We start from the raw sequence: 19,602 nt of genomic DNA on the forward strand, positions 1-19,602 counted from the left end.
AGAAGAATGTTTTGACACACTTGTGTCTTTCTCTTTCATGCAGAATTGGAACAATGGGCCTGAATGTCTTGGATTACAACAGCCCCCAAAGCCTATGCCTTCCAGAAGTCTCAGATTAGTTTATTTCCACCTCCAGGCATATATATGAGAATTCCATATGGTTAACATTCTCCTAATAAGAAAACATGTTCCCCAAATTTAATGGGAATTATAATAAAATCATCATGTTTCTAAATCTGTAATCCACAGAGAAGGATTTTAATTCCTGAAGGCATTCCACTGTTAGCTTTTTCAGGAACACTTACAGTGTGATTGAACCTGATTATTAAAACAATAGGTGGTCTGCTTCCTTTCTCTTCACTGAAGAAAAAAAAATTGAACCACAGTTGGTAAACTAGTCTCTAGGCCCTTTATAAACTGAAAAGATTTTGTTTCCAAGCAGGACAGCTTAGAGAAGTTTGGGGAGCTTGTGAACCAAGGAATGGAATGTTCCTATCATGAGACTTCAAGAGGAGGATCTCTGTGTTGGACCCTTAGCTTTAAGTGCTCACAACAAGCCTACAAGGAGGTGTAATCATCTCACATCTACAGATGAGGCAATGGAGGCCTAGAGATGACAACTGCTTTGCAATGGTCACATGACCTGCATTTGGGGGAGTTGAGATTCAAGGCCAGTTATCTCCAGCAGTCAGTGTCAGAGCAGCCACAGGGCCCCCACAAAATGCTCTCAGGATCAAGCAGTGATGAAACAGGCAGCCCTTCTTGATTCCTTGCTAACCTCAGAGATTATCACCTTTTTCATTTTTATATCAGTATAAATTGAATGTTCAAAAAATGAATGTGTAAAAATTGCCATTGTTCTCAATTCTGGAAAATCCTCAGAATAATGGAGGAGTTATTTTAAAAGAGTTGTGTGGCCTTGGGCAAAGTCATGTCAACTTTCAGCCATGGTTTTGACATCTGTGCAATTAAGATAACACCCACTTACTGGTTGCTGGGCAGATTAAATGAAAAAAATAGATGTAAAAGAGCTTAGCACCTTGTCAGTGCTTAATAATTGTAGGTCCTCTTATTTCCTGCAACAAATATTATCGAATAAACTAGAGGCCCAATGCACAAAGATTCGTGCAAGAACAGGCCTTCCTTCCTTCCCCTGGCTGCCAGCACTGCCTTCGATCCAGCCCGGAGCTGCCTTACGCCTTCGCGCACTGCCCAGAGGCCTGGAGCAGCCAGGTCAGGGTGGGGCAGAACACTTATGTTGTTGCCATGGTGACGACGCAAGCATCCAGGCCACTGCCGTCTTTGTCACGTCAATTTGCATATCCCCTCCTTATTGGCTGTGGGTGCCACCATCTTTGCCATGAAGTGACGGTCGATTTGCATATTCTGTCTTTATTAGATAGGATGGTATTTGCACAATAATATAGCTATTGAATATGTCCCTTGTGTTTGGTGCTGAAACAACTCTGTATCTAACCCCCCCTACAACATGGGTGGTAGGTACTACTTTTACAGAAGAGGAAACTGAGGCTCAAGGAGGTTACACAGGAAGTGGGATGACTGGGATTTGAACCCACACACACTGAAGTTAGAAGGCATATTTTAACTATCATGCTATCCTACCCTTCAGGAAATAAGCATGGATAGACATTTCATGTGGCCAAGGTTGACCTTGATGACTTGCTTTTGTTCTTTTAGTCCCCATCCAACTCCTTCTTGGGAAATGAATGATGTTTGTGTGAGTTCCCCACTCTCTTAAGGATGCTACACTCAGAAAGCTTCATCAATTGCTTGCAATTTTGCCTGTTCCTCATAAACCCTCAAAAGCAAGCTGCATGAGGTCACCAGAGCAAGTGGCAGATGAGATGCTCTTACAAACTCTTTTTGTGCCTGATTTCTCCCCAGAGAGGGCCTTGCTCCTCTAGCTACTATATATATGCTGGTATATGGCTGCAGTACCCACAGAATAAAGAGGATATCAAGGTTTCCTGGTCTTCTCCAGCAGAAGAGGCTTCCAGAAGGAGGCGCTGTGGGACACCTCTGACACATGGTATAGGTCTCACACCAAGGCCCGTGCACAGAAACATTTTCTCCATTTTTTTTATCTGCTTCTCTAAAGTAGGGGTCCTCAAACTTTTTAAACAGGGGGCCAGTTCACTGTCCTTCAGACCGTTGGAGGGCTGGACTATAGTTTTAAAAAAACTATGAGCAAATTCCTATGCACACTGCACATAATCTTATTTTGAAGTAAAAAACAAAATGGGAACAAATGCAATATTTGTATTTGCATGTGGCCCACGGGCGTAGTTTGAGGACCACTGCTCTAAAGGAAGGGAGGACCCAAGGAAAGAGGAGGGAGGGTGGGAAGGAAAAGAGACCTCCTCTTCATTGTCACATCTTGTTATTAGGAAGCAAATTCTTCCACATCAATTCTGAACCAATTGCTCTGCTGAGAACAGAGAGAACCAAGCATGCCATGGCTGCCGTGGGATGGCTGGCTCTGTAGGACTGAGGGCAGGGGCTGCGCACAGTCCATGGGTTCTCTCTGTGGTTCAGGAAGGGCTGTCATGGCAACGGTCAATGTCAGGTGTCTGGGGCTCCCCAGATTCACATGGCTAATATTTCCTGTGCTCTAAGCTAGGTGTGGAAGCACAGAAAATAAACATCACAAAGCCTGACTTTAAAGAGTTCCCAGTTACTGGGAGAGGCAGGCACACAATGGATATCCTACAGGATCCATTAACACTTTCTAGCACGATCTAGGGAGCATCTATTCTGTGCCAGGTATTGTGCAGCATGACATGGATTCAGAGTGACCATGAAGCTTGGAGTCTAATGTCATAGTCTACTGTTGAGGATGCTGAGAGAGCACAGGGGCGAGTTTCTACCCAGACTTGGAAAAATCCTGAAAAGTTGTGTGGAGATGCCAGGACAGAAGCGGGTAGAAAGGAAGCTCCATGCAGAAGGAAGATCATGATCAAATGCATGATGGCATGAAACATTTTATACATAGGACACTACAAGGCTGGGTGTGTGTGTCCATCTTTCAGTGGTTGGTCCTTAAGATTGAACTTGGAGCCCCTGGAGCACGGGCTATAGCAGCTCCATAGGAAGGTGATGGGCCAGTCCAGGCACAGCTCCTGGGGGCTATGAGGAAAACCATGTAACTGGGTATGTCCTCTTTTACATGTAGTCACCCTCATCCAAATGTCCTCCCATGGCAAGTTCCCTGGAGATGAATCTCACGCCCCTGGTGTGCAATCTCTGCTTATGGCGGGCTCTGATAAACCCTTTAAAGAGACGCTTGTTCAATTGGGGGTGGGGTGAGGGGGTGAGGGGAATATCTGTAATACCTTCGATGATAAAGATACATTTTTAAAAAAAATACATTTTATTGATTTTTTAGAGAGGAAGGGAGAGGGATAGAGAGTTAGAAACATCGATAAGAGAAACATCAATCAGCTGCCTCCTGCACACCTCTTACTGGGGATGTGCCTGCAACCAAAGTTCATGCCCTTGACCGGAATCAAACCTGGGACCTTTCAGTCTGCGAGCTGATGTTCTATCCACTGAGCCAAACCTGTTTTTAAAAAAGAAAAAAAGAGCAGCTGGTTAATGTGGGGGTTCAGTTATTGAGCATGTGGCGAGGTTGCCATGCAGGGAGATATGCTACCCCCCCTCCCACCCCGGCCCCCCACATGGACCAAATATCTCCTCCTTCTCTCAAACATCAGTCAGGGCCCTACGGCAGGCCAGGCTCACACTCGACTCTGTGGCCCCTATTTTCCCAATGAGGTGCCTGGGGCTGGGAGATGTTCACTAACCTGCCCAAGGTCTTTCTGTCCTGATAGAGTCAAGCCGAGATCATAGCTATGTCTGCTTCACACATGCTTCTCGGAGGCTCTCTACACATGCATCCTTAGCATTCGGGCCTCAGCTCAGACGGGAACTCTCTCGATCTGAAGAGGCCCCCTCTGCCACCGCTTTCCTTTCATAGCACTAATCCTCTCTGCTAGGACAGCCCCAGCTTCTTCATCTGCCTCTCTCCCCCAACTCCATGAGGCCAGGACCTCTCTGGACTCCTTTACTGCTCTATCCATGATGCTCCAAGCAGAGCCTGGGACTTGGAAACCCCCAACCAATGGTTGCTTCATAAACAAAGCCATCTGGCTGGCCCCTAAGCCCGGCCCTCTCCACTCCACTGGTGTAGCTCATACTGGTGGCCAGTGGCCCACTGGGAGCTTGTGAGGAGCCCCCTGGTGACTGCAGACTGACTTTCTGAGTCGAGGACTTTCTGGGCTTCTCATGGGTCAGGGCAAGCAATTGCATAGATTTTCATTTCTACTTCAATAAAAGGACTGTCCAGCAACATTCTATGTGACAAACATTTGAGATTCATAAATGAATAGATTTCATAACATGTTTCTGGATGATTCAGACTCACTCTTCTTTCTACCCTTGAGTCAGCCTTAGGGTCGCACCGACCTCTCGGATGCGCATCCTTGCAGAGCGTAGGATGCTCGCTGCTGTCAGCAAGCACTGGCTCCGGTCGCTGTGAGTGTTGTTCTGCATGGGCTCTGACTTTCAGTCGCTGGTATTGCGTTTCAATCAGTTCATGTGTTCACTCACTCTTAGTGTTTATGTTGGTTGATTTCTGTGTTTCCTGTGGTGCCACCTTAATCGTGATTGTATTCCTCTCTAACGCTTTCTTGTCCCAAATTATGTTTTCCACTAAAAAACAGTGAGGACCATCAGCCCTATGAAAGTGGGTCACAGGCCCGAGTGTTTGGGAAAGAATCCTTGCACCCCACCTCAGGACCTCTCGTGATTCGTGAACCACCATTTTTTATTTATGACAAGACATGTGCGTTCCTAAAAATCGACACACTAGGGAAAATGAGGAAATTGGGCGAGGGGCACAACCCTCAGAAACATCATCAGTGACAAATAACAAGGAGTGAGAGGAAAAACATTAGCACGGCTTTACATGGCTTCATGGCTAAGAAATGTAGGTGCTACAGTAAATACGGCGCTTTACCTCAGAGAGGCCTGGTCTTTGCTCGTGGAGGTGGCCATAGGAAGGGTTGCAGCTTGTGCAGTACTGTGAGCGGGTGGAAGGAGGGTGGTCTGAACAGGATGGAAAGTTGTAGCCACAGGTGCAGTGGGTGCAGCTCCTAACAAGGTGGACCGAGGAGTTGGTAGATGTTGGAGGTGTGCACTTGTTGTACATTCCTGAATGGCTCACTTCAGCTGGGCACAGTTTCCTGCAGTCGCCCAGTATGTCTCAGTGAGACAATTTTGCGTAAGCAAATGGGAAATTCCTGTCATCAAATGACTCCCTCATATGTGAGTTGTGTTGGAACAAATTCAGGTATTGAAAACAAGTGTCCTAGCGGAACTGGCTGTCCCCGATTGACTTTCCTTCTCCCCTTGTTTATTCAGACTGGACCAAGAGGATCGAGTACCAGCCTGGCTCGGGGAGTGTGCCCCTGTTCCCCAGCATCCACCTGGAGACGTGCGATGGGGCCTTGTCCTCCATCCAGATCACCACGGAGCTGCAGACCAATTACATTGGGAAGGGATGTGACCGGGAGACCTACTCGGAGAAATCCCTTCAGAAACTATGTGGTAGGTTTTCCCCTGTAGGGGTTTTCTTTAATTAATTGCTTTTAAATGATATATACAAAGCATATCTGACCATATTATGAGAGTATCAGCCCTTCCCACCTCGTTGTGGCTCCTGGATGAATGTTAAGTTTATTTCGTGTGATTAAAGCGTCAGAAGGCACAGCTTTTGATATCAGACACACCTGATCTGACCCCGACATTTACCCATTGTGTGGGCAAGGGCGGTGACAAAGCCTCTATTCTTTATCAGTAAAACAGGGATTAATGACGCAATGTGTTTAAGAGCACCTAGCACAGGGCCTGAAGAAATATGGGTTTCCTTCCGCTGTTGGTTTATAGAGGCACCTGACAATATGAAGGGTGCTGTCAGTTACCTGGGGAGGGGGTGGACTCCTCTCCCCTGGACCAGCTACATAATTTGCAGGGCTCAGTGCAAATGAAAATATGGGACCCTTATGCAAAAAATCCTGAAAAATTTTAATAATAAAACCACAAAGCATTCAACCAAGCTGGGGGCCCTGTGCGGCTGCTCAGGTCGCATGCCGGTAAAGCCCGGCCTGGCTGCCTACATCAGAGAAGAAGGGCTTGGGTGGGGAAGAGGTGGGCAAAGTGAAGGTGTCCAAGTGTGGGGGAGGGGCCTGCCTCTGTGAGCGGGGAGATGGTGCCACAGGAAGGAGCAGGCTGGGAACTAGGACAAGGGCTCAGAGAGGGGGGCCACCCAGGACACTTAGCTTTATTGAGCCCCTACTTAATGCAGCCTGCCAGACTCTTCACATGCATCACTGTATTTACTTCTCTCGTCCTCACTGTGAGAAGGGTGTTATTCGCCAACTTTAAAGATGGAACATGTGAGGCCCAGAGAGGGAGACATGACTTATTCAAGGTCACACAGATAGAAAGTGACAGAGCCAGAATGCGAAGGTGGGCCTCTCAGAAGGAAAGTCTCTTTAGCTCGGAATCTGAGATGATAGGCCAGGCCTTGGGAGCTAGGATGGGAACCCGTCCGGTCAATCTGTGGAATGAGAGGATGCTCAGTATGGTGGGAATGATCCCGTAGACATGGTAAATGAGATTGTTGATGGGCTTCATTCATCCCCACCCGAATATGTGTTATTTCTTCTTTGTTCTCTTCAAAAATACTCAGGAACTCACTTTGACTCTGCAGCAGTGCTATAGGGAGCTTAGTCTTATACCAGGCCTGTATTTGGGGGCAACTACATTTCCACAAAGGGAATGGGGGCTCCTGAGCACAGTCTAGCCTGCCATCCCCTCCTGGGAGTCCCTCCATTACTATCTTTGGAACATTTTCCCCCATCAACATTATTTTACACATACACACCACCACCACCACACCCCACACCCCCGCCATCAAAATGCTGGTTGCCCAAAGAGCCAAGTGAAACGTTTGGAACTGAATGTGAAATAAACCCTGCTTGAGTATCACCGTGTTTCATTTACTATGTCACCAGGCCGGCAAGGAAGGCCTGTGGGAACACAGACTTCTCCAGAATGATGTAGGTGAGCAGGGACATTGCCACACCGCCAACATCCCAAACAGCTCTTGCAAAATGGATATAAGGGGCCCGCAATATTCAGAAAACTGCCTCCAGTCCTCTCCCGCACTCTGCGGACAGAGAAGCCATCCCAGAGGACATCTTACTTTGAATGAATATCCCATTTCACTCCCTGCGCACCTAAATGATCACCTAAATTATGAGTCCACGCGACCCCGCGCCACCCTTTGGGTTACAGCCATTTCCTGAACTCCTCCAGGTTGCAAGGCGATGATGGAATCAGCTTGTTAAAGACCAGGTGGGCCCAGGGGCACACACTTGTGATTTGATTTTGAATGTTGCTGGGAGAGATGAGGAGATATGGAGAGTGAGAAGCATTTTCTGTGGGAAGAAACTTTAGCACAAAATTGCATCTGGTGTTAACACAGCTCACTCCTCTGGGCTGCCAGCTCGCCTTGCAAGAGGGCAGGTTAATTCGGTCAAAAAAGCGGTTTCCCTAAGGTGCATGCAAGATTACCCGGTGCTCAGAGAGAGCCTTTGTTGAGAGACACCCGCGTGTCTTTTTGGTGACCTTCCCGATAGTGCCCCCCTCCGCCCTGGTGGGAACTCTGCCTGAGTAGCCTGATGGGCAGGGCCACGCCAGCCGCCCTATTCCGAGTCTGGGTCTTGAATTCCGCTGAGGTGGAGCTCAGGGAAAAGGGCAGAGGCAAATGAGGGGGACTCGGATGCCCATCTCGTGCGAGAATCTCCTTCAGAACGAGGCAGCTCATCAGGCCCCGTGGTTTCTGCCAGCGAGGGAGACGCAGGCTGATGGCTCCTCAAACGGAGCCTGGGTTGTCTTCTCTGACCCCTGGAGGATCCCGGGGTGCTGGAGACGAGCCTCTGTGTGCCTTCGGTGGATGGTAGGCAAGTTTCTCGCGGGGTCTCTCAACCAGGGAACTTCCATGACACCGTAAGCCTCAGCATTCATGCATTTTTTTATTCTACAAATCTTTATTTGGGTGGAAATGGGGAGACCAATTAGGATGTTATTGCCACAGTCTGAGAAAGAGATAACAGGCTCTGAACCCAGGCAGTGGCAGTCGGGATGAATTTAAGACAGAGTTAGGAGGCCAAATCGGCAAGATTTAATGATTCATTGGAAGTCAGGAGTGAGAAAGAAGGCATCTAAGATGACTCCGGGATGAGCATCTAGCTAGACGAGGGTGCCTCCCATGAGAGCTAGGAGCCCAGGGCAAGAGCAGGGTTAGGGGGCAATGGTGGCAGTCACCTGTGGAACCTCCAGATGTGGTGCCTCGCTCTAGCCTTACCCTCGACCCTCCTGAAGACCTGCCTCCACCTGCCCATCCATCCTCACGGCCCATTTCCTCCTGATGTTCTGCCTCTCTTGGCCAGCATGGCTCCTTTATCCCCGCACCTGGCTTGTTCCCATCCGTAAGGCTCATTCATGTTTCCTTCTGCTAGGATGATCTCCCTCCCCCTTCATCATTCTAAACCCTTTCCTTTAGTCAGTATTCTCTGCCCTCTGTGCTCGCTGGGTGGCCGCCCTGGGGTTCCCCCCTTGTGCCTTTGAATCCCCGCATCTCTTCTATGATGCTGAGGCTGTGCAGGGACCTGGGCAGGGGTGTCTCCTCAGAGGAACGCAGATGTCTGGTCATTGCCCACTGGCTTCCTCCACCTGCAGCATCGGCTCCATGAGGAGCAGTGATAGCATCCTGGTTAGGGGGAGTCAGACAATAACTGCACAAAGCCTGCTGTCAGGAGGTAGCTGGCAGGTGCAACAGCACTTGATATGGCCTCTCTGGTTTTTTGCTTGTTTTCATTTATCTTTATTGTTGAAAGTATTACATATGTCCCCTTTCTCTCATGGACCCCTTCTAGCCCAAACCCACCCCCCACCCCAGCCTTCACCACGCTATTATCGCGTCCATGGGTTATGCATAGTGCATATAAGTACTTTGGTTGACCTCTTCCCACCCACCACCCACCCCTGCCTTCCCTCTGAGATGCCGCAGTCTTTGTTCGCAGTGAAGTGCTGGACGCTGGGCGGCAGGCGTATTGCTGCCGGGGGTTTGTACACTGAGACTCTTCCACTCCGCCTTGAAGTAAAAATAATCAGGGCCCCGAACCCGTGTCCCCTTCATCTTGTGGGGCTGGACATAGCCCCTACTGCCCTTGCTTTGCAAAGAGCCAGGCTTCTTGGAGAAGTTGGGCAAATTGCGTACCATTTCCTCTTAATTCTGAGATTTAAGATGAAGGTCTCTGCCGTCTCAGCACCTGGCTTTCCGGAGGTGAAGTGTCACGGAGCTGCCTTGAGTAGGAAATGCGTGGGGAAACCTTTGGGAAGACCTCTTGGCCAAATTAGATTTGACATTAACAAGGGCCCAGGAAAAGGCCTGCTTCGATGACCTCCAGTCACTGCATATTACAGTAAACAGAAAAGTAGTTTGTGGTGCACAGGCCTTCAGAGCCCCGAGGCCAGGGGCTGCTCCTCCTCAGGACCACAGGAGTGCTGGCAGCGGCGGCACCTCCCGCACCCGTCACCTCCTCAGCTCTTTTGTACGTGGAGGCGTGAACTGCGAGGACAGGTCTTGTTGAAGGAAAGGCCACAGGATAAGAGCTATTAAATTAAGCGATGGATAGGTCAGAGCAGCTCAGGTCACTGGACATTACATTGTTCTCAGAATTCATGCTTATGAGCCAGGAGACTTTCCTAGAGGATCCATTCATTTAAGTATTTGTTAATTCAACAAATACCTATGGAGTGTCCACATGCTGTAAGGTAAGAAGACCACCTAATTCAGGCTCCTGGGAAAGACAAACAGGCCGAAAACCACATGTGGCAGCTTAATAGCTGCCCTCGCCGAGAATCACCGACAGAGGTTTTATATCCTCAGAATGGCCCCACTGCAGGGAGCTGGAGTCTCCAGTGCACCCCTAAAGAGCTGGAGCTCCCAAGGGACAGAGTTGGTCCCCTAGTCGTAGCCAGTGCTTCCATTCCCAGAGAGCTGAAGTGGGCCTCTTACTTTAAGGAAAACTTGTGCACACCCTTTGGGAATGTGATTAAATCATTAATCATACAGCAGCCAAAAGCTGCACACACTGACTCACGGATCGCGACAGTAAGCTGTGAGTTCCTCTCCAGATATGCCTATTTCTTTGAGGTTTTTCAGGCAGCTACCATACAATACAGCATGCCCCCTGTCCTGGGGAGAAGGTTTTTGCCTACAGTGACCTTGCCCAGGCTGGTCAGCAACTGGTTATCTGTGGTCTTGCTCCAGGAACCTGGCTGACCGCTCATCCAAAGCCCGGCTTGCTTCACCTAAAGATCCTAGTTTCTGATTCCAAGACCCTGGAGGAATCCCTCTTGTCCAGGATTCCAGAGGTAGAATGATAGTGTGATTGTAGGAACCATAGGGTGTGAGCTCCTGAGAGGATACCAGAAAGTTGTCCATGTCCACGCTGAAGGTATGCAGATGGAGAAATGGGAATTCTAGCTGCTGAGGTCACTTAAGTGGATTATCAGTCAGGATAGCAGGGTGTGCTGTGGTAGCAGAGGACCCCCAAATCTCATTGGCTTAAAATAACCGAGGTTTACTTATTGTTTCTACCCCATGTTTTTCTTGGGCTGACTGTGACTCTGTTCCATGCTAGCTTCCCACTGGGATCAGGCTAAAGGAACAGCCTTTCCTAGAGCATGGTGGCTCTCATGGCACATGGAAGAGACACATGGTGAACCATGGCCTGGCTCTCAGAGCATCTGCCCTGATATGTACATGTCACTTGCACTCACATTTCATTGGTCAGAGCAGGTCACATGGCCAAGTGATATCAGTGGGTCAGAGAAGCATGTTGAGAGCAGGATGCACCCTCCCACCATGCAGTCGTAGTAGGGCATGTGTCAAGAGAGCCTCCCCGCGTCCTCTGAGACTCTCTGTCACTGGACTGCTCTACCCCCAAAAATAAAAGACTCTCTACTGCGTCCCTAAAGGTAGGGCCCATTTCTGTCTACGTTATTGCTGCATTCTCACTGCAGTACCCGGCATGACTTAGACGTTACACAAACAGTTATTGAAATAACGTGGAGATGATAGTGCCATTTGTGAGAGCGAGGCCTCTGTCCTTGATCACAATGGTTCTCCCCGCCTGAGACCTTCCCGCTTATCCTCATCCTTTCCCGTGCTGTGGTGGACCATGAGGAGGCATATCCATCACCACTGCCGCAGTCCCAGCTGGAGGTGCTAAGGATTCTCTGCCCTCACCAAGACCTGCCAGAGCAGAATGCAAACCTTTCAGTTAAGTCCAGACAGTGACAACTGCCCCCAGGCTCATTTGTGTTCTCACATCCCAGTGTACCCTGGAATCTGCCTCATTCACCCCCAGCTCTATCTACTTGCTGGCTCAGAGAAGCTGCCCCATCCTGAGAGGGTTCGGGGACCTGGAATCAGACCTCATCTCTGATTCCCAGCCCTCGCCAGCCTCACCACCACTGCAGCCGCTGTACCAAAGACCAGTGTGGCCTCTCGGGTGAGCCCCAGGGACTTTGGAAGAGTCCCAAGGAGCATCTGAAATACACCCAAATGTGCAGACGATGCCATACCATCTTTGCAAGTGATGCATCTGTTTGCCCACTGCTCTCCACAGAATCCCTCGGGGAGATGAGAGAGAGAAAAAAAAAAACAACTTTGGGAGAAGGCAAATCTCTATTTGTTTAATTGCATGGAGAAAAGAAATACAAGATGTTGAGTTTGCAGGAATCTGCACCATCTGCTTAAATGCAGCCTGATGCCTCCTTCCCTGTAGGCAACATCTGTGGATGAGGCAGGGTGGTCTGCTGCTCCCCACCCAGGGAAGACAGGGAGCTCTGCATGGATGGCCTTGCAGGTCACACGCTGTCTTCAACGTGCCCTTCTGTAGACAGTGGCCTGTATAGGGAGCCGGGTCCCAGGTGACTAGGCCGTGCTTGGCAGGACACTCTGCAGTGTGGTAGAAAGAACATTAGCTAGGTGTCTGAGGGCTGGGCCTGCTTCTAGCCTGCTGTGTGGCTGTATGAGCTTGGTCGTTTTCTCTCCCTGGGCCTCAGTTTCCATGTTTGTAGAATGGGCAGGAGGTTCTAAGGTTCCCGTCCAGGTTCAGTGACATGATGTGTGGAGAGGTCTAAGAGGAGAGGAAAGAACTGGAAAGTCCTGATAATGGGCCCACTCCCTAGCTGGTTGTGATCCTGGGCTTGCTGAGCTTCAGGGTTCTTATCTGCAAACTGGAATCAATGGTATTAACTGCATAGCTGAGTAACTAAGAAAAAGCACTGAAGTACTTAATTCTGGTCTGGCCCTCGGTGCCCCCAAAAAGTTCCCTAGGAAAATAATAATAAAGACCTGTAACCATGAAAAATGAAGTTCTATATGCATAGGATATATGTATAGAATAATCCTGACCAGAACTGGCCTTTGGCAAATGCAACCAATTTTGCCTCCCAATCTCTTTATATCTTACCCTCATCACCTCACACCTGTATCTACATGGCATATCTCTTCTTCTATACAAACCTGTTTTGGGGGAAATTACAGGCAGCCCCTTCACTAGTCTAAGGTGCTAATTGCAGTGTGAATTCTATAGGAACATTTGCTTAACAGCAAGGTCCTTGGACAAAAAGAAGCCTCAAGTTATACGGTTCTGATCCCTGGCAGCCCCCACCCTGACTCCACACACCTCTGCACTGGGCCCTGATGCATGGCGTTGGCTGCATTGGCTGGAGCCAGAAGTCAGGGGCCCTGAGTCCTCAGCCTGTGTCTCCCTGGCTGCCTGAAGTTTCAGGAACCGACACGCACTCTGTGTGTGCCCCAGTCGGCAGGCTGTCTTCATGCTGAACAAATCCTGGTGTCAGAGCCAACTTAATTATGGATCAAAGAAACTGTTGCCATGTTGCACTAGTCTAGGGGTTCTAAGAACTTGTTCCAAAGACCACGTATCTCCCAAACCACTCCAAGTCTTAGCCTTTTACCATCTTGGTAGCTTTCTTTCATTCAAATAGCTCTGGAGGGTGATAACCCTGAAGGATTTGTTAGTCATTAAAACATTAGTCTTGCCCTAGCCGTTTGGCTCAGTGGATAGAGCATCAGCCTGCAGACTGAAGGATCCCAGGTTCAATTCTGGTCAAGGGCACATGCTCGGGTTGCAGGCTCGATCTCCAGTAGGGGCTTGCAGGAGACAGCCAATCAGTGATTCTCTCTCACCATTAATGTTTCTATCTCTCCCTTCATCTCCCTTCCTCTCTGAAATCAGTGTGTGTGTGTTAAAAAAAAAACCACATTAGTCTGAATTAACAGGTAAAATAGATACCAAAGGAGGCTCTAGTGCAATGGGATGAGAACAAATATTGGTGAGCGATGTGGGGCATGGACAAGAGGCTGGATGGGCAGGCTCACAGGAGCATTGGGTAAACGGCCAGAACATCTCTTGGAGGCACTAGATGGGAGGAAAGGCAGTTAGTTATACACATTAATGCAGTGTCTACTGTGTGTCAGACATGGTACCAACCAAGCACTCTCGGAAATATGCATGTAAATACTGCAGTCAATACTGCCCACGTCTGCTCTTGATGCACATAAGCCACAAGGTGATCATCAATTGGGAGACCGAACTCCTCCACTCGCTCAGACTCTGCGGCTCTCAGAGGCCTCTCCGAGGTGAGCCTCTCACAGTGCTGAAGAGAGCATACTTTTCACACAGCATAACTTTCGATTGCAAGCCAGTGGGTGCTCAATCTCAGGCTCAATGGTCTCTTCCAAGGCTGGAGGCAAAACTGGCTGGGCTGAACATTTGCAAAGAAGTATATTGGTTCCCATACGGCACTTTCCTGAGGGACTTTCAAGGGTCATTTTAACTATAGGAGGTGTTGTGGTTGTTAACTTTGGAGCCCAATCCTTAGGCACTGATACACAGATTTCAGAAGTCCGTGATCCCTGACAAATATTAGGAAATACACCCAACCACTGTCCATGAAACTCATCGGCATTTATAACTCACTGGTCAGTCCTGAGCCAGGAGAGAGCCCCACGCAGTGGCCCCCAGCATCGTGCACACCTTGGGTTCCCTGGCTCTTCCTTCCTGACAGTATCAGCACGCCCCTGCCCTCCTCCTCCCTGAGTAGCTGAGCCTTGCTCCCGTGTGGAACGCACGGATGTGGAGAACATAAGGATGTGGCAGCATTTGAGCTTCAATGGGAAGTCAGTGGAGGCCCAAGGATTATCCCACTCACCTCAGCTCCACCCTCCACAAGGTTGCAGGTGTGATTCTCCTAAGACACAAGTTTGCCCTTACACTACCACTGCTTCAGGTTAAGCCCCCATGCATTAGTCTGGAATCTTAATGGTAGCAGAAATAATAATTATTATGATGATGATAAAGTTATAGCTAACATGGAGTGAGCATTCAACTTGTGGTGAGCATGCTGCTGCAAGCTGTAATGCAGTTTCTTATTCAGTCCTCACAACACCCCAGGCAGGGAGATAGAAAAGGAGGTGGAACATCAGAAAGGTTAAGTGACTTGTGCACAGTAACAAGACCACAAGTCATTCTGCCAGGCATCAAATTCTGACTTCAGAACTCAACCACTATAGTATTTGGCCTAAACAAATGGTTGTATGAAAAGGAAAAACAAACAAGTGCGGTGAGTACAAAGTGGCTTACACTCCTCATGGGATCAGGACCTAGACCTTCCCCTCACGGCCCTGATCACACTGTATCACAGTTGTCTGACCACTTGGTCCTGTGCTCCTCCAGGTCGGGGGTGGTGTCGATTCTCCTTTACATCACCAGCACCTGCAGGGGCTCTTGGCATCTTGTCGGTGCTCAGTCAATGGCTGACAGGTTAATGGATGGATGAGTATGTGAATGAATCCATGGATCCCAATAAACCCTGGCCTTCTCCAGGAACCTTGCCTGCTTATGAAAGCCCCCAGGGCCACCCCATTTTCCTGAATTCCTCCAGCACCTCTTCCTTGTGTGATAGTTCATTGCACTCTGGCTTGCCACATGCAACACTTCTCTGTGTAAGTTCCTGATGCCTCCCCGAGCGGACCATAAGCATTTCCCAAGTCACTGAGCTCAGGGCTGGGCCAGACCTCTGAATAAGTGCACTGAGTACAGCTGAGCCTTGAACAATGTGGGGGCTGGGGGTGCTGACCCCCAATGCACTCAAAAATTCATGTATGACTTTTGACTTTCCAAAAACTTAACTTAATAGGCCATTGCTGACAGCAGCTTTAAAAATAACATACATAGTTGATTAATATATTTTTAATATTATATGTATTAATATTTTGTTCTTACAATAAAGAAAGCTAGCGAAAAGAAAATGTGTTTAAGAAAATCATGAGGGAGAGAAGATACATTTGCAGGATTTATTGAAAAAAATCCACATATAATTGGACCCACACAGTTCAAATCATTGTTGCTCAAGGATTATCTATAGCTTATGCTGACTTAGGAGCAGAAAACAGAAGGCAAGGCCACCCACTCCGGCAGGAATGACCCTTTGTCCTTTTGTCCCTGTCCCTGCAGGAGCCTCCTCTGGCATCATTGACCTCCTGCCGTCCCCCAGCGCTGCCTCGAACTGGACTGCGGGACTGCTGGTGGACAGCAGCGAGATGATCTTCAAGTTTGACGGCAGGCAGGGTGCCAAGGTCCCTGACGGGATTGTGCCCAAGAACTTGACGGACCAGTTCACCATCACCATGTGGATGAAACACGGCCCCAGCCCCGGCGTGAGAGCCGAGAAGGAAACCATCCTCTGCAACTCAGACAAGACTGGTGAGTCTCGCCCGGCCCTTCGGTGCTGCCTGTGGTGTCCCAGCAGGTTAGGCAGAGACACAGCCACCGAAGATGTGGAAGAAAGGCAGGGACGAGAGAGGGCCCTGGGAAAGGCTTCTGGTCTCTCTGGCTGCTGATTCCTGGGCTCAGGGTAGAGTAGCACCAGGAAAAGGGGGAAAGTAGATGTGCAGACACAAAGAAGGCAAAAGCTGGCTCTGGGATTGGTGGTTTCAACTTCAGAGGCCCACCTCCCAGAAGCAGCTTGGGGCTGCTAGACACGAGATGGGTGGGGTGCACCCTTACTTCAAGCAAAGCAGCGCCATCTTCATTGTATTATATAAAGGGGGGGGGCAAAGGAGATTTCCAGTTGTGAGTACAATAAAACTATTGTAATAATCATAACCTGCATGACTTTTTCCATGAGAGCAACTGTGAACCCTTTTTTGTCCACCCCTGTATAGTAAGACTTCCAAACGTTTATTTCAATAACAGGGCCCTGACAGATTAAATGAGTATTTTTAATGTCCGTGACAGCCATAATAATGGTGGCTCACCTGTGCTGGGCATTTTCAGCATGCCGCTGTGCAAGGCAGTGCACAGCTTGGTGGTTAAAAACTCTCTACCGCTGATTGGCTGCATGATCTTTGACAAGTTATCTAACCCCTCTGTGCCTCACTTTCCTGTCTATAAAATGGGCATTAGAATATTACCTACCTGGCAGGGCTTGGTGAGGATTGAGTGACTTAGTGTATGTTTAGTGCTTTAGAAAGGGCCTGGCATACAGGAGTGCAATCTGTGTTCGCTGTTACTCTCCTCGCCGGTGTCTCACAGCTCCACAAACAAGTTTATAAAAGCATTGCGGTGTTTCCTATTTTTAAGGATCAGGAAACATCCCGGCAGGTTCAGTAACCTGTCCGAAGTTATACAGCCAGTAAGTATCAGAAGTAGAATGTAAGCTTAGAGTCAGCTAATTCTAATCCTGTGCTCTTGTCAGTACGCCCCACATGTGCACGTGCATGTACACACACACACACACACACACACACACACACACTGACATCTTATGCAAAGTTTACAATTCGCGTGTAAACTATAATTTCACAGTTTCCCATTTCAAATACTGCTCTTGTTAAGTTACCCCAAACACATAACCACAGCCACGGGAAGACAGGACAGAGGGATGGCCGGCAGCTCAGCCTCTGCTGACGGACAGCCAGAATTCGTAGGGTGTGACCTTGGAGAAGCTCTAAGCTCTCTGGGCCTGTTTCCCCTGGTCACCTGCTCACTCGCCCCTCATTTGTGGAGCATGTGCCATGTGGAATATTTCTGTGTGGGCTACTCTGTCATAACTGTGAGGTCAAAAGACTCCTCCTCCTATGCAGTGGGTGTTATCTGGTGGCTACAGGGCATCATGGCTGGGACCCATGGCATGAAACTTTCTAAGCAGGAAAGAAAGTTTCTTATCAGAAAAGGGAAAAGTCCCACCCGTTGTCTGTGCACGGAGGAGAGGGGGCTGGAAAGTCACAGGACTCTGTGTGATGTTGGAAAATCAATCTGTCCCCCCGCTGCCAGCAGCTAAAAGTGAGACAGCACCCGCTCCCTCCACAGAGATCAGAGAAGGAGATGTGCCTGGTGGTCCCCTGCAAGCCTGATGAGATAAAAGCCCGGAACTGAGGAGAAACCAGCTAGGTTAAAGGATCCCAGAGTGAATGATGGGCTTGTCAGAGGGCTCCCTTAACTCTCTCAGAAGTGTATGTACCAAAAGTAAATAAATAAAACCTGCTAACCTAAGGAATTTTTATTGGGGTCTGATGCAGTATCTGGGCTTAGGGTAGGTTGATATCTAAAGCCCCAATGACACCTTAGGAGTTTCACTGTGGACTTTCTTGAATCTTCTTCTTGAATTTCAATGAGCTCCACCACGTATGTTCTAGAACATTCCTCAGAACCAATTGTAAAAAAAAGACTGGAATGCCAGTGTCCTTGGAGGTATACTAAGTGATGTGGCCGAAAGACTCCTCTGCTGAGACTGACACTGACACAAGGACCCTCTCCCCCCCAACCCTCGCTCTGTCTGCAGAAATGAACCGGCACCACTACGCCCTATATGTGCACAACTGCCGCCTGGTCTTCCTCCTGCGGAAGGACTTCGACCAGGCCGACACCTTCCGCCCGGCCGAGTTCCACTGGAAGCTGGACCAGGTATGCTCGCACCTGGCCCGTCGCCCCTGCTCATCCCTTTGCAGGGGTGGGTGGTGTGCTCCAGTGAGGATGGCAGTGGGCAGGCACCTCCGGGTGCTGGTCACTTGCTGATACTTGGAAGAATTAGCTCAGGGAGACAAAGAGCATCGTAAAGTCCGGATGGAAACCGCCACCTTAAAGACCAGGCGGAAGTGGGGAGGTTCAGCTAACCTGCGTCTTGTCCTTTTGGTCTGCATTGAGCTCCTGGGAAGCTGGTTCTCTTTCACTTCATCCGAGGCTCACTTTGTGATCGTTGTTAGCGCATCTGTGTGTCGTAAATGCTCTGTTATCTCCCTTGGATGAGGTGCAGCCTTGCTTTAGGTGGCACAGGTTGAGAGCAGGGGCCTGAGGACTTTGAAGTGAGCAGTGACATGGCGCACTGTGAGCAACGCGTGCTCTCGTCTGAAGTGGAAAACTATGACTCACTTCAGAGCCTAATGACTTGTGATCACAAGGACCACTGTGTCACACTTGTCAATGACAAATGAAGTGTCGCGTTTGAATCAAAAGCTGTGAAGTGTCTGTTTCCGACACTTGCAGCACTGAGATTGCGGAGGTGGCACTCACTTCTCTGGGTGGCCATGCCACTGAAGAGGGGACTGTGCAGCAAGCCTAGAGGTGGCCTTCAGTGGGATCTGAAGAGTGACTTTTTAAAAACGGTTTTAAATGACCAAGAGGGCGAGTGGCTAGCAGACAGGGAAGGGGAGTGCAGAATGGGTCTGCTGAGTGAAGCAGGTTGAAGGATGCCCTTCTATGGCCTTACTGCCTAGGGCAGCGATGGCGAACCTTTTGAGCTCGGCGTGTCAGCATTTTGAAAAACCCTAACTTAACTCTGGTGCCGTGTCACATATAGAAATTTGTTGATATTTGCAACCATAGTAAAATAAAGACTTATATTTTTGATATTTATTTTATATATTTAAATGCCATTTAACAAAGAAAAATCAACCAAAAGAATGAGTTTGCGTGTCACCTCTGACGCGTGTCATAAGTTCGCCATCGCTGCTCTAGGGCCTCAGCAACTCCTTTTGCTTCTTTTTCTGCCCCCTTCCCCCCTCCCCCCATATCCTGAGTGCCTCTGGGGACCTCAGTCTTCTTTTCTCCCTCCAAAACCACTGTGTTCCTACCTCACCTTGTCTAGGGCTGAATGTTCCATAATCCTTTCCCCACCCTCTCCGGGTACTACCTAAGCTCCCAGGCCCCCAGTGGAGCTGACCTCAAGAGTGTTCCTGGGCAGCGTTCCAGGAGGAATCCATTTACACTGAGATGAGAATGACGGCTGCCCCCTGGTATCCACACAGAAGCACAGGCCTACACGCTTTCATAGAGAGATTCATTAACCCCAGGCAGCCTCTCCGTGGTGGAACATCAGACAGTGCGTTAAGGTCGGAGAGGCCAAGCTTAGGGA

General features: G+C 49.0%; 1 protein-coding gene across 1 annotated transcript in view; it reads left to right on the plus strand.

Moving 5' to 3' along the window:
• Positions 1-19,602, plus strand: part of CLSTN2 (calsyntenin 2) — a 394,670-nt gene that overhangs the window by 296,436 nt on the left and 78,632 nt on the right. Inside the window, exons 7-9 of the mRNA XM_006759844.2 lie at positions 5,443-5,628; positions 15,705-15,953; positions 18,034-18,155. Coding sequence (XP_006759907.1) covers positions 5,443-5,628; positions 15,705-15,953; positions 18,034-18,155 — 557 coding nt within the window. The remainder of the gene's footprint in view (positions 1-5,442; positions 5,629-15,704; positions 15,954-18,033; positions 18,156-19,602) is intronic.

Source organism: Myotis davidii, unplaced genomic scaffold (assembly GCF_000327345.1).
Source record: "Myotis davidii unplaced genomic scaffold, ASM32734v1 scaffold415, whole genome shotgun sequence".
NCBI classification, from domain to species: domain Eukaryota; kingdom Metazoa; phylum Chordata; class Mammalia; order Chiroptera; family Vespertilionidae; genus Myotis; species Myotis davidii.